General features: G+C 36.5%; 1 protein-coding gene across 1 annotated transcript in view; it reads right to left on the bottom strand.

Annotated features, from left to right (window-relative positions):
* SKAP1 (src kinase associated phosphoprotein 1) overlaps positions 1–14526 on the bottom strand; it is a 275793-nt gene that overhangs the window by 202583 nt on the left and 58684 nt on the right. The window contains exon 3 of the mRNA XM_032871373.1: positions 13679–13704. Within this exon, the coding sequence (XP_032727264.1) occupies positions 13679–13704 (26 nt within the window). The remainder of the gene's footprint in view (positions 1–13678; positions 13705–14526) is intronic.

The following is a 14526-nucleotide window of genomic DNA, read 5'->3' as shown; positions in this document are numbered from 1 at the left end:
AAAACCCATGAGACACACAGCTCCCTCTTTAAACTAATAAATTCTAAATAAATGCTATAAATAAAAGTCCCTGATCCAAATCCAGTTAGTTTTCATGCTTGATAGCATTAATATTGCCAGGTTTTCATGGACCAATTTAATACTAATGCAGTTCCCAAAGCTGAACTAAGGTAAGACTGGAAAAAACTGCAGCGTATTATTCCTTATTATAACCATTCACCTAAGTTATTGAATATAACACCAACTACAGAAATAGATTGGGTACATATGTGCCCATATATGTGAAATGTTCCTCCCATGTAAATATGTTATGGAGCCCATTTGCAACACCAAAGCTAAAGTTCTGTCAACACTTCTGTTATAAATTAGATAACATTTTGCACATACTCATGCATTAGAAAATGTATAGTGTTTCCCACAGACCATCTTAGAGGCTTCACTGGTTTCTAAATATCCATTTGGATTTGCGTGGTTAGTTCTTGTGATTAATCCATATGTAGTGAAGGTCTCAAATTCTTCTCCATTGTATAGTCTGACTTCCTGCCCATCTCTTTCTCCCCGCTCCTACATCTAGCCATAACTCAATGTATAAATATTCTTTTTTTTCCCCTCCAAGGCCCTGGCAGTGAGTATAATAGTACTGAATGTCATTAAGTCTACAGAACAAATGATAGCCCAGGTAAAGAAAGTTTCCATTTATCATTCTTTTAAAAAGTTGCTCCAATAAGCTCTCAAATATATATGAAATAAATTGAACCTAAGGTCAAAAAAATTTTTTTTTAGCTCATGATACTGTTTACTAGTTGTACTATTTTTATCATGCAGAGAATAACAGACTTCCCAAGAACCTTTAGGGTTATCATTGCAGAGAATAGCACAGTCTAAATGATCAGAAATGGAATAAAATTGATTTGATGCTACAACCGAAAGGGTAGCATAGCTTAATAATATTTCCTAAGGAACTATGTTTCTGTCAGTTGGGGGTGGACAGGAAAATGCCCATGGGAACCAAATGAAGTTTTTTTCCTCCTCCTTCAGAAAAGGGATCCTTTATGATGCAGTTTTTCATTTTGACCAGTAGGGTGGGCTGCAGTGTGTAGCATCACCCTCGTTCTTAAAAAAGAAAGAAAAAAAAAAAAGTAGCCACCAAGTGAACCCTTCTGTTCCTACCCCTCCCCCACCAGAAAACGCTAAGATTTTTAACCCTTCTTAGGTTTCACACAAGGCACACCTACTGGACATTAACAAACTGGAAGGCTGACAGCAACAAATATAAACCAGATAATTGTATATGTGACAACACACACTTCATAAAGCAAATTATAGCCTGTCAGCAATCATTCTGGCTTTATAACAACACATTCCATCTACCACTGTTATTGTTCAACTGGTACTAAAATGGAGCCTGCTGAGTTAGAATATTTTCAATAGGAATGAGATTTTGACAGAATTCAAAACATGAAAACTTAAGTATGTGGTCTATATGGATAAATATGCTGGTCAATAAGTGCATTTATCATATGTCAACCAGGCAATCATAACCTGGAATTATTGGTTCATAGTTCTGTTTTCCTTGGACCACGGTATTCTCAGTATTTAATTCTTGTTAGGAAGCTATTCAACTGAATTCTTAACATGTTTTGACTTAGAGGAGAAAGTCAGTTATAGCAATAATAAAAAAATAACAGCTTTACTGACGTCTTACTGGGTACATGCTCTAGGTCAAGACTCTTCATGTACGATCCCATTTAATTCTCAACACAGTCCTGCATATATATATATTATTGTCTCAAAGCTGCGGATAAAGACAGTGAGACACAGAGATTACATAACTTACCCAAAGTCAAGTAAGTGACTCGTAAGTTGCAGAGCTAGGCTTCAACCCCACCTTGTCTGATTACTAAAGTCTAGTTCTAATCCACTGAGCTGTGGATGGAGACATCCAAATCTGTACGCTTTATAAATTATGATCATTACTCAAAGGCAAAGCATACTGAATGACAGCCAGTGACTTGAATTTATGTCATGTGCTGTTAATTAGTGTTTTTTCTTTACTTCGATAAAATAAATCTACAATCAAAAGTATAAATTATTACAAAGAGTAGTAATACTAGTAGTCCCATTAGGTATGGAACTAATCAACAAAGTCAAATGTGGTCAGTGATTTCATGAAGAAGGAGCTGTTCAGTTCACAGGTTCAAATTTACTGTGGTACTATTGTTGTAGTGATTTTTTTTAAAGATTTTATTTATTTATTTGACAGACAGAGATCACAAGGAGGCAGAGAGGCAGGCAGAGAGAGAGGGAGGGGGAAGCAGGCTCCCTGCCGAGCAGAGAGCCCAATGTGGGGCTCGATCTCAGGATCCTGGGATCATGACCTGAGCAGAGGCTTTAACCCACTGAGCCACCCAGGCACCCCGTTGTAGTGATTTTTAAAATAACACCTTTCACATGGATTTCATGCTTACAAAATTTAGTACAAGTTTGGGTTTTGTCAGATTGGTATATTAAATTTTTTCCAGTGCCTTCTGTATGATTTTCTTGGGTCCTGGGTATTTTTCACTCTGTTTCATACAAAATGAGCAACATACTCCACACCCCAATACAACTTTGACCTGATTTCATTAAAGAAAGTTCTTCCTTTTGGCACCATCATGGTTTAAGTCTCACATGAGGAAAATGCCTCAGAAAATATATAATTACATGGGGCGTCTGGGTGGTGCAGTTGGTTGAGTGACCCGACTCTTGGTTTCAGCTCAGGTTGAGATCTCAGGATCATGGGATCGAGCCCTGCATGGGGCTTGGCACTCAGTGGGGAGTCTGCTTGAGATTCTCTCTTCCTCTCCCTCTGCCTCTCCTGCTCATGCTCTCTCTCTCTAAAATAAATAAATCTTTAAGAAATGTCCATATACAATTACACATGAATGTAGCAATTTTATTAATACTGATTCATCTTTTTCTGTCCTCCAATCTTTTTTGTTTTCTTCTCCCAAATAACAAATTGTAGTAGACTTAAGCCCCCCTTTGAGTCCTGATGCATTCTAGGACCTATTATGCCCCAATCAGTTTACCAACATCTTTTTAAAAATTTTTAAAATTTTTAATATTTATTTATTTATTTATTTATGTGACAGAGATCACAAGTAGGCAGAGAGGCAGGCAGAGAGAGAGGAGGAAGCAGGCTCCCTGCTGAGCAGAGAGCCCAATGCAGGGCTTGATCCCAGGACCCTGGGATCATGATCTGAGCCAAAGGCAGAGGCTGTAACCCACTGAGCCACCCAGGAGCCCCTACCAACATCTCTTCTTGAAAGAAACTATAAGGCCAGTTGGATACATGACCTAGGGGTGCCTGGGTGGCCCAGTCAGTTGAATGCCTGACTTTTGATTTTGGCTCAGATCATGATCTCTGGGTTGTGGGATGGAGCCCCACACTGGGTACTGAACTCAGGGCAGCATCTGCTTCAAATGCTCTCTCTCCCTCTTCCTCTTTCCCTCCTCCCACTCATGCACTCTTTCTTTCTTTTTCTCAAATAAATAAATAAACAAAATCTTAAAAACACACACACACACACACACACACACACACACTCACACACACACACACACACACTACAGGATTTACAGGCTAAGGGCAGGCATAAGAAAAGTTTTATGGAGGTCCAAAGGGTTAAAAATAAAACAATATACAGTCAAGAATAGATTATGGGTAAGATTAGCAGGCCTGAACACACGAAACAACTTCTAACATCTTGAGGAATGGTAAGTTTTCTTTGTGAATGATTTAGCCCTCCAGTACCGGGAGCTGTAATGGCGGATGGTGACAAGATTCAGCCTTCCAGTGACTACCCCACCTCAAACAGAGTTTCCTGTCCAGGTATGAAAACAGCACATAACAACAACATCAACAAGCAAAATCTCTCACTATCAACAATTCCACTCAGTGTTTGGCCCCTTTTGGGACAGAAGTTTTGCATGGAAGAGCATTTCCTTATTTCTAAAATTTATTTTTCCTCTTTTATTAGGGTATCACTAACAGGAAAGTACACAAATCTTGAGGATAGTGGTATTGCATTTTAAGTTAAGGAAAATACCTTCTGGAGAGGAACTGTGGCCAAGAGCTGCTATGGGCTGGTAAGTTTGTATAAATACATCAGATGACAAGGGGAGGTTCAAAGACTGACTCTCTTACTCTTCGCCTCACAAGAGTCAGCAGTGACTGGAAGCTTCATTTTGCATATCATATAAATGCCCTCATCCATAACTAAACCATTCCTTTCCTGTATTAGTGATACTCCAGCCATCCTGGTAAATAACTATTAAACAAGTTTCTGAGAGAAGTATGTGTTGATGGAAAGTGCAGTAAAAATTTAATGCTTTAAAATTTGGCTCTATGAGCACATTATTTAGCCTCCAAAAATCAAACAAATTCACTGGCTTTCAAGTCCAAAGACTTAACCTACTTACCCACAGAAGTTTTACTTAGAAAACCAAATCTGTATTCAAATTAACCATACAGTACACATTTCTCTCAATATTTTGTGTCCAGAACATGAAAATTCATTAGAAGCAGAATTCCCGAAGCAGATGAATTCTTATGACAAACTTCTCTGTTTGGAAACTGTACTCCTTACCTGATTTTCTGTGTTGGTCCAGGGATAATACTCTCTAAAAGAAATCACTTATACATTTTTTTTCTCAACATAAGTTCCCAGATCAATGAAGCTTAAAGTGCTCACTTATTTGCCAGTTATTTTCTTTGCCGTTTACATAAAATAAGAACTTCATGAGCTTTTAATGACCACATATGGAAAAAAAAGACTGAGATAGAGTAAGAAAGGTGTTCTTTACTGGTGACCATGGGTATTATATGATACTACTTTATCATTTATTTTTAAATTCACTTTCAAGTGATAAGTCAACCCAATACACCCACATATGCTGTCCTCAAACACTGGTTTCATATATAAAAATAAATAAATAAGTAAAGGAGACCAAAAAACAAAACAAAACACTAAACCTTGAACAGATATGAAACTACCAAATCATGATTCAACTGAAAAAGAGCTCACTTTAAATGTAGTTTTTTCGTAAGCTGCTCTTTTGCCCCCAGTTGTACTGAGATATCAATGACCTATAACCTTGTATTAGTTTTAGGTGTACAACACAGGGATTTGTATATATTGTGAAATGATCACAGCAGTAAGTGTAGTCAAAATCCACCACTTCACATAGGTGCAAGTTTTTTTTTTCCTCTAATGAGAACTTTTAAGATCTACTCTAGCCAACTTCCATATATATAATACAGTATTGTTAACTATAGTACACTTCTTTATTAGATTAAAAAAAGTTAAGCATGCCCAGAATAAAAATTTCAAACATTTCAAGAAGGTATATAATGAAATCTCATCTTCTTTCCCTTCTCTTGGTTCTTCTGTCCAGAGGAAACCACTGTGAGGCTTTTTGGGTATTCTATAAATTTTCTATCTAAATATAACAAGTGTCTGCATTAGTGGTGTTTTTTTTTAAACAAATGGTAGCATTTGTCCAGTTCTGTATTCTGCTTTTCCTCCTATTCATTTACCTTTGAAGTTCTTCCATATCAGCATATATCAATTTATCTCATTTTTCACTTCAACCAATTTTTAGTAAAAAAAAAAAAAAAAATAATAATACATGCATATGGTGAAAATCCAAACAGTACCAAAGGATATAAATAATGAAGCTTCTCTCTTCCACTCATATAGCTAGCCCCCTCAGCAGAGGTTACATGCTTCCAAAAAATAGTCTGTACAAGGTGAGTGTATATACACGCACAGAAACAAATTGTACAGTATGTGTCTAAATTGCATTTTAACTTAACCATATACCTTGGAGAGCTGCATATGTTACACACACATATATATATATTATGTTTTTTTAACCTATATGTAGCATTCTAGTAAATGAATGTGACGTAATTTATTTAACCAGTCCCCTAATGCTGGACGTTCGGGCTGTTTGGAGTCTTTGCTATTCCAAACAATATTTGTACATAATATACAGTGTAGAGAATATAGAAAGCAGCAGCATCTGATTCCAATGATCTCTTCCTTCAACTACATGAAATTCAGTTCTTTTTCTTTTGTTTCAATATCATCTCCTCCAGAAAAGGGCATTTAGAAAGAACATAAAATCTGAGAAAATTTTAACACTGAAAAGAAAAAACTTAGTCTTTTCACTTAAAAAATTTTATTCTTTTTGACAATTGTTATAAAACAGTGTATTAATTTTAAAGTACACTTGTCCACCCTTAAAAAAAAAACCCCAAACAGTAGATGTATAGGATGTAAAATATTTGAAAAGGTATCAAAGTCAGTAATTAACTTCAAAAGCAACTTGTGTGTATATCCACTTTCCACAGATTAATTTGTATAAAATGTAGCAAATAAGGAAAGGGGGAAAGGCCTAAAGGAAGTCAAGTCACAAAAGCAGCTGTCAAGATTGTTGATGCTAAAAGGTTGGGCTAAAGCCAGAGGCAGGAGTATTGTCCTGTGTATATTTCCTGCCATTAAATCCCCAAAAGACATAGAAAACATTCTGGAAGATTTCTTTATAAAAAGTAGTATAGGTTAGGATATTCTAGGTTCATAACCAACACTTGTGTTTATAAAATATTAGCATTCCAGGAATAGTGATAGAAAGATATTTAACAATAAATTACAAATATTGTAAATTCAGACTTTTTCTTACAGTTGCAAACACATCATAAATTTGGGCTGTGTTTCTTTGTATAAATCCTACTTACGACTGTGCTAAAGCCTTTTGGCATGAATGCAAAGAGTATTTTCATAAATAAAACTTGGTAAAATCACTGTACACTCCATTAATTTAAAAACACTCCTTTTCAACTTCAAAGGGAAACCCTTTTCTCCTTTTTTAGTGCAAAAATGGTGTTTCTTTGCTGCTTTAATGGTTTGCTTTTTGTAGCTGTCATAACTACATGCTCTAAGTATGCGATAGTAAGAGACGAGAAGTTAAATGACATCTATGCTTCGATTCAGCATGTCTCAGACATTACAGATCCATGGCTCATGGATCTAACCTCTGAAGTGTCTACCAATAAAAATTCTGAACACACATCTTATAAGTGCAAACCTCATAAATATGTACGTAGCCTTATACTAGGGTTCAGCTGGAACGGATGAATTTTATGGGAGGACATGTGATATATACAGTTTAAGTTCTGTATATGGATTTACTCTCAAAGCCTTACTTTGAAATATAAAAATAATACTTGCTTCCATTTTAGTAAGTGACTAGCAGGTGGCAAGCCCTCCTCATGAGTTCATCATCTCACTATAATTACTTACAACTCCCAATATCTGTGAAGTAGATATGATTAGCAATATTTTGTAGATGAAGAGGTTATGTCACTTGCCATCACTCACATAGTTTGTAAGCAGAGAAGCTGGGATTCGAATTCAGGTCTGATGTCCAAACTCATGCTCTTGCCATCATAAAACATTAAACTTGAAATTTTTGTAAAAGCTAACAATTCTATGTATTTTGTGTCCACAATACATAAGGTATTTTATGTATTAACATATTAGGTCTCACAATAGAAATAAAAGGATAACGTCACATATTGTTATTAATCTCAACCTGGATTTCTTTTCCTTTTATCTTTGCATTATGAAGAATTTTAAATGTATACAAAAGTGGACAAAACAGTGTAATAAACTCCCATGTACACATCATCCATCTTCAACAAGAGTCAATTTATGATCCATCTTGTCTCATGTAAACCCCCACTCCATTTCTTTCTTTCTCTCCCATAGTATTTTGAATATCTATTATTTTGATACTCAAAATATTACTTTGACTAGCAGATGTCAGACATCTTTTATTTTACCTTTAAATATCACAGTGTGTGTCTTTCCAAGATAAGGAAATATATAAAAAAAATATTAAAAATTATATAAGCATAACACCATTGTCACACCTTAAAAATTAACAATAGATTTTTTTTAAATTGAAGTATAATTGACATACAATCTTCTATTAATTGCCAGGGTATATCATTGTGATTCAATATTTATATGTATTATGAAATGGACCCCAAGGTAAGTCTAGTTAGCATCTGTCACCATAGAAAGTTATTACGATATTATTGACTCTATTCCTTATGCTGTACCTGACATGCCCAACAATTATGTATTTCATAACTGGAAGTTTGTACCTCTTAATCCCCTTCACTTATTTCACCCACTCTGGTAACCAACAGTTTGTTTCCTGTATCTATGAGTCTGTCTCTGCCTTTTTTTTTTGCTCATTTGTTTTGTTTTTTTAGATTCTACATGGAAGTGAAATCACATGGTATTTGTCTCGCTCTAACTTCACTTAGTATAAAACCCTCTTGATCCATCCATGTTGTCATAAATGGCAAGATTTCATTCTTTCTGATGGCTATGTAATATTCTGTTGTATAATATACCTCATCATCTTTATTTTTTTTAAGATTTTATTTTTTCATTTGAGAGAAAGAGGGAGAGAGCATGAGAGTGCAGGAGCCAGGCGGAGGGGCAGTGGGAGAGGGAGAAGTAGACCCCTGGAGGAGCAGGGAGCTCCAGTCAGGGCTTGACCCCAGGACCCTGGGATCATGACCTGAGCCGAAGGCAGACGCTTAACGGACTGAGCTACCCAGGCATCCTGTAGGTTGCCTTTTCTTTTTGTTGATGGTTTCCTTTGCTGTGCAAAAGCTTTTTAGTTTGACATAATCAAAAGTAGATTCTTAACATAAAATAAACATTCACATTTCTAATTCTCTCATAGCTACAACTTGTTACAATTTATCTGACTCAAGATGAAAATGAGGTCCACACATTAGTTGATAGGCCTTTTAAATCTCTTTTAATCTATGGTTAATAAGGCTTTATAATAATATTTTCTTTACTCACTTTGCATTATTTGCTTTTGCCAAGCTGTATTTTTAGGCATCAGTTTACTTTGACAAGGGATATAGGCTTGCCATTTCATAAGATCTTTAAGATTCACACAGTGGAAATTTTTCATGTTAAAATATACTGGATCATTTTCTCAGAAACTCTCTACAGCACTTAGGAAAACTCTCAAAAAGCTGGCAAGAAATTTTACTGGTTTATATTTACCACTATCACAAATGTAATGTGAGTGACCTTTGGATAAAAATATATGATTTTGTTATATGTATTTATATATATATGTAAGGTATTTCTTTAATTTTTTATTTAAATATTATGCAATTTGCTTTAGATTCTGGGCCCATGGTGGGCAATTTTTCTAATATTCATGATGATGTTTTTCTAGCAATACATTTTTAATTATAAACATTATACCTTGTAATTCAAATTTGATTAGACTTTGTTGATAATTAACTCATTTTATAAAAAGGGAAACTAAACATAATGAAGTAAATCAGTTTGCTCAATACCATAGAGTTATACTGTCACCGTATCTGAAAGGTAAAACTAATGTGTGTTTAACCTCTGATCAGTATCATGTTTTGGGTATCTGATTAATGAAATGGTAAAAGCTCCATGGTAAAGATTCCAGTGAATTTTCTTTGTAACTTTAAGTGAAACATTAAGGAGAAAAAAGTTAAAGCAAACAGGACTTGAATTGTCAAAGGAATCTATGTCTTATTAAAAAATAAAAATAAAAAGCCTGTCCCAGGTTCTCCAATCATATTTGAGCTCATTAAAAGAGCTCTTTCATTTATGTTCCTTCCACATTAAGGTAATAAATTATTTGGATTATGTTTTATTTTCCCCATGTTTCATTCTTTATTAATGAACATCATTCAGGAAGGTGACAGTGGACCAATAAGAAAATTTGGGTGGAAATGTGAGGGAAAGAATTGCCATTAACATTGTCGTAAATACGATCTACATTTTCTTACTGTCCAGATTCCGTGCTAGGACTTACACGTTACCACCAGTCCTCATAACGCCATTGCAACAGACAGTAAAATACAATGACAGAGAGCATGGGCTTTGAAACTATGAATGAGCATGGAGTTTCTTATTGGGGTCACAAAAATGTTCTGAAACTAGAGAGTGGTGATGAGTGCACAACTCAGTGACTATACTAAAAACCACTGACTTGTATACTTTAAAAGGGTAAATTTAATGTTATATGAGAATTATTTCTCAAAAAACTATTACTTTTTAAAAAGCGAATGCTATGGAGTCAGCCTAACCAAGTTAGAATCTTTGAGGGGCATGATCTTGAATGATTCTCAACTTCTCTGTGCCTCTGTGCCCATGTCTGTCAAATGGGTTTATTAGTACCTACTTCATAGGGCTATTCTGAGAATTAAGTAAGATAGTGTATATAAAGGTCTTAGCACAGTGTCTGGCAGATCCTCCATTTATAGACAGATGAGGCAACCGAGTTTCAGAGCAATTAAGTGATTTGCTAATGTCACATGACCTTTAGCTAAATGGTATAGGTGGGATTTGAACTAGGTCTGTCAAGCCTCAATATCCATGCTTTCTTTTTTTCTTTCTTTTTTTTCCCTCCAAGATTTTATTTATTTACCTGAGAATGAGAACAGGAACACAAGCAGGGGGAATGGGAGAGGGAGAAGCAGGCTGCCCACCAAGCAGGGAGCCCGATGCGGGGCTTGAGGCACAGCTCAATGCGGGGCTCCATCCCTGGACCCTGGGATCATGACCTGAGCCAAAGACAGACGCTTAACAACTGAGCCACCCAGGCGCCCCTATCCATGCTCTTTCTACCATACCAAGTTTCTTCTCTAGAACAGAGACAAGACTCTCCCTGACACTCTTCAATAGTCACTCCTCCACCATATTAAACCTGGGATTGAATGGAATGATGGATAAGAAAAATTTTATTTGCGAACTTCTCTATGCCTAGGTAGTCCATTCTCCCAGCATCTTTCTTTGGAGGGTAAGCTTTAAAGCACATGCTAGCAACTCATCACAGACTTTTCCATAACCAGTTGTTTAAATATAGGCTACTAAAGAGATTTATAAAGAAGGGATCTTTTATAATTAAGACCTATTTTCCTGTGGCACCAGGGTGGCTCAGTTGGTTAAGCATCTGCCTTTGGCTCAGGTCATGATTCTGGGGTCCTGGGATTGAGCCCCTGCAGCGGGCTCCCCTGCTCAGTGGGGCATCGGCTTCTCTCTTTTCTTCTGCTCCGTAACCCCCTGTTCATGCTCGTGCTCTCTCTGCTCCCTCCCTCTCTCAAATAAATAAATAAAATCTTAAAAAAAAAAAAGAACTATTTTCCTTCCAGACACCAGATTCTAATTTAGTCCAAATATCCTGAAGAACACAAGTGTGTATTTAGGCAAATGTCTGGAGTTGATAAAATTCATCCAATCATCTTCCTGTACAAGGATGCTGCCATAGATAAAAATGATAAGGAAATCTGAGGTCATCATTTCTGTCCTTTCTCACTCCCTTCCTAATACTACCTAGTCATCTAGAACTTTTTAAATTCTTCTGCCAGCTGTTCTCTTATTAACATATTCCTATACTTTTCATATTCTTAAACTGTCCTATAGTACCTTACAGAGCCCTGTTAGTGCCCCCACACACCCTGCCAGTTTCTGAAGCACTTAGCAATCAGCTAAGATCCAATCGAAAGAGCAAGGTAAAAGATAACCCCCTTCCCTCCCAAAAAATATCTTAGGGGGAGGAGCAAGGTTGGGGCCAAGACACAAGTATGGGTTTTCCAACTTGATCTTTCCCTACATTTACTTCTAAATGAGCAAAGAATTTGGCACATATATCCAATCATTGTTGAGAAGCAAATACAGTTTTCTGTTCTAAGTAAACTCTTCAATTGTCCCCTTGGCTGCTCTACCTCTTCCTCTTTCTAAGAGAGAAAGGCTGCGTGGAAGTTGCCGTCAACCTGAGAATGACTACAATGCCACTATTAAAAGAACCTGGTAAAATGTGCCCTTTGTCTTTGTAGCCCGTATAGTCTCTTGTGTTCTACTCCAAAATTCTCTTCTCTTTTCAACATTACTATACCATAGCTCTGACACGAATTCTTTATTTCTCCTTTAGGTAATTAATTCTACCCTCACAGTTCCGTTCGTTTCTGCCAGTTCACATTCATGTTTTGCCCCCTGTGGATTTTGGTTAACATCTGTTAAACCCTGAACTATACAGGGCCATTGCCTGAATAGCGTATTTCACACTTTGCAAAGCAAACTGCTACATTGTTACATAGAATTCTCTGTTCTCAGCTGTGTTTTTAGTCATAAGTGCTTTAGGACAGCGAGATACACAGTAACATCACATCACATTATTTAAAATATTATAAATACTATGACCAACTTACAAGAGTCAAAAAGATTTAAACATGTAAGATTTTTTTATTTCTTAAAGTTTGATTTGATTTTATTTTTTTTTAAGATTTTATTTATTTATTTGACAGAGATCCCAAATAGGCAGAGAGGCAGGCAGAGAGAGAGGAGGAAGCAGGATCCCCGCTGAGCAGAGAGCCCAATGCGGGGCTCAATCCCAGGACCCTGAGATCATGACCTGAGCCAAAGGCAGAGGCTTTAACCCACTGAGCCACCCAGGCACCCCTTAAAGTTTGATTTTAAAGACAATCTTAAATAGACTTGAAATACACTAAAGTATGATCTGGGAAAACTAAAATTTTCATAAAACTAGTATTATTCCTCACAATTTGAATTTCTCTTAGGTATTATCCTCACGGAGAAAGGATACATTGACAATATTAAAAGAATAGAAATACTGGAAAGTTTACAATCGATTTACAAAAATTTTAGAGCAAAATAGTTCACAAAGCTATTTGTAAGCTTGATCTAAAACTCTCCCTGATTCTCTGAGAAAATTTAAAAAAAAAACCATTTATAATAGGTTGAGAGTTAATATTCAGAATGATGTTTCTGACATTCTCAACCAGAGTATTAAAAGAAAGAATACATATACTTTAAAGATATCCTTTCAAACTGAATTTGGAAAAAAGAATTCCAATTTTGAACCTTTTAAGAATATGTTCTAATCCTTTTTTTTTTTTTTAATTTTGCACACAGCTGTCTGTTGTAGTTTTTAGAATCATGCCAGATGCTGGGTTCATCAAGCAAAAGCAGGAAAACAATGGTTTGAAAGCAATTAGAAGCACTGAGACTTCAGTGAGGCTCATATTAAAATGTGATAACACTGTTCTAGTGGGAATTTCAACACTACTCCATTTCTGACATTTCTGGGCTGCCAGACAGGCAAGCTGTGTGGAAGAGCACAGTGACCAAGGAGGTAACATACTGGAATTTATTTCTGGAGCAAATGAAGAATTAGCTGAGTTGGAGCCCTCCCAAGGTTTTTATTACGGACTCGGCCACCATTTTATTTGAATGTTAGTAGATCCTGTTGGCATCTGACAAAGCTTAAGGAGTAAAAGCATATTATAGCTTTGGCTCTGTAAAATAATCTAGCACCAATCCACTCAGAAGGCAGATGCATCTGAGCCTCTTGTTGCTAAAAGGCAGAGCAGGGGAGCTCAGTAGGGTGAAGATTAATTAAACACTCCACTAACTTTCCTTAGAAATGCCTAATGCCACTCTGTGTAGAAGCTTATTTAGAAGATGCAGAAGTAAACAATACCATCCACACATTTTTAGTGTAAAACCATAAATGGCCAAAAAGCACTCACCTTGGGGCTGAATATCCCAATAGTACCTGAAATACAAAGAAAAGAATGGAGATAAGTCAAACTTGTATTTCAATCTTGGTTGGCATATGGTAGAGACAGCACCTACTCCAAAAAGCTTGCTAAACAGTGAATAACCAGCCAAACCACTACCCACTTTGAGAAAAATGAAAGGGTTGTCCCTAAGAGTTGAAAGATTCTCAGTGGCTTTTAACTCATTGTGACTCCGGAGACAGTTTTGACCATGTTGCTGGAAGGGTCCTAAGAGGTTACCTAGCCATTGTCCAGAGTTTCTCATCAGGAGCTCTACAGTCCTGGAGTGTGACAACTCTTTGTTGTGACAACCACTCTTGTACAATCAGCATCGCTGGTCCTCAGCACCTAATACCAGTGGCACCCCCAGTTATAACAACCAAAAACATCACCCACCCAAAACATATCCTCAAATACTTCTAGGTTTAAATTCTTTATTTTACAGGTGAAGCATGCATAACTGGCTCAAGGTCACCTAGCATTTTAGTGTCTGTGCCAAGACTGGGGTTCTTGCAATCCACTGTATCATTGTCCACCCCCACCTCCTCTTTTATTTTGGGATATTATTGGCAAAACCAATAACCCCTCAAGTCTTCAAACTAATGAAATGGCAGTGGCATAAAGGATCATTTGTGAGTCGCTTATTTGGAATGTAAATTGCATTTCCCCCATAGAAACAAAGTTCTATATGGTGGTTACCCACAAAAGTCTATTGTACTTTGGATTCCATTTCCTCCTGCCTTCACAGGAACCTTACATTATTCTATATCGATTTTCTCTTGTATATATTCAACCTCTTCCTCTCAACTTGGCCCTTT

The sequence above is a fragment of the Lontra canadensis genome, unplaced genomic scaffold (genome assembly GCF_010015895.1).
Source record: "Lontra canadensis isolate GAN:19392208 unplaced genomic scaffold, GSC_riverotter_1.0 scaffold43, whole genome shotgun sequence".
Classification (NCBI taxonomy): Eukaryota; Metazoa; Chordata; class Mammalia; order Carnivora; family Mustelidae; genus Lontra; species Lontra canadensis.
The sequence above is the reverse complement of the archived record's forward strand: the minus strand, read 5'-3'. Positions and strand labels throughout refer to the sequence as shown.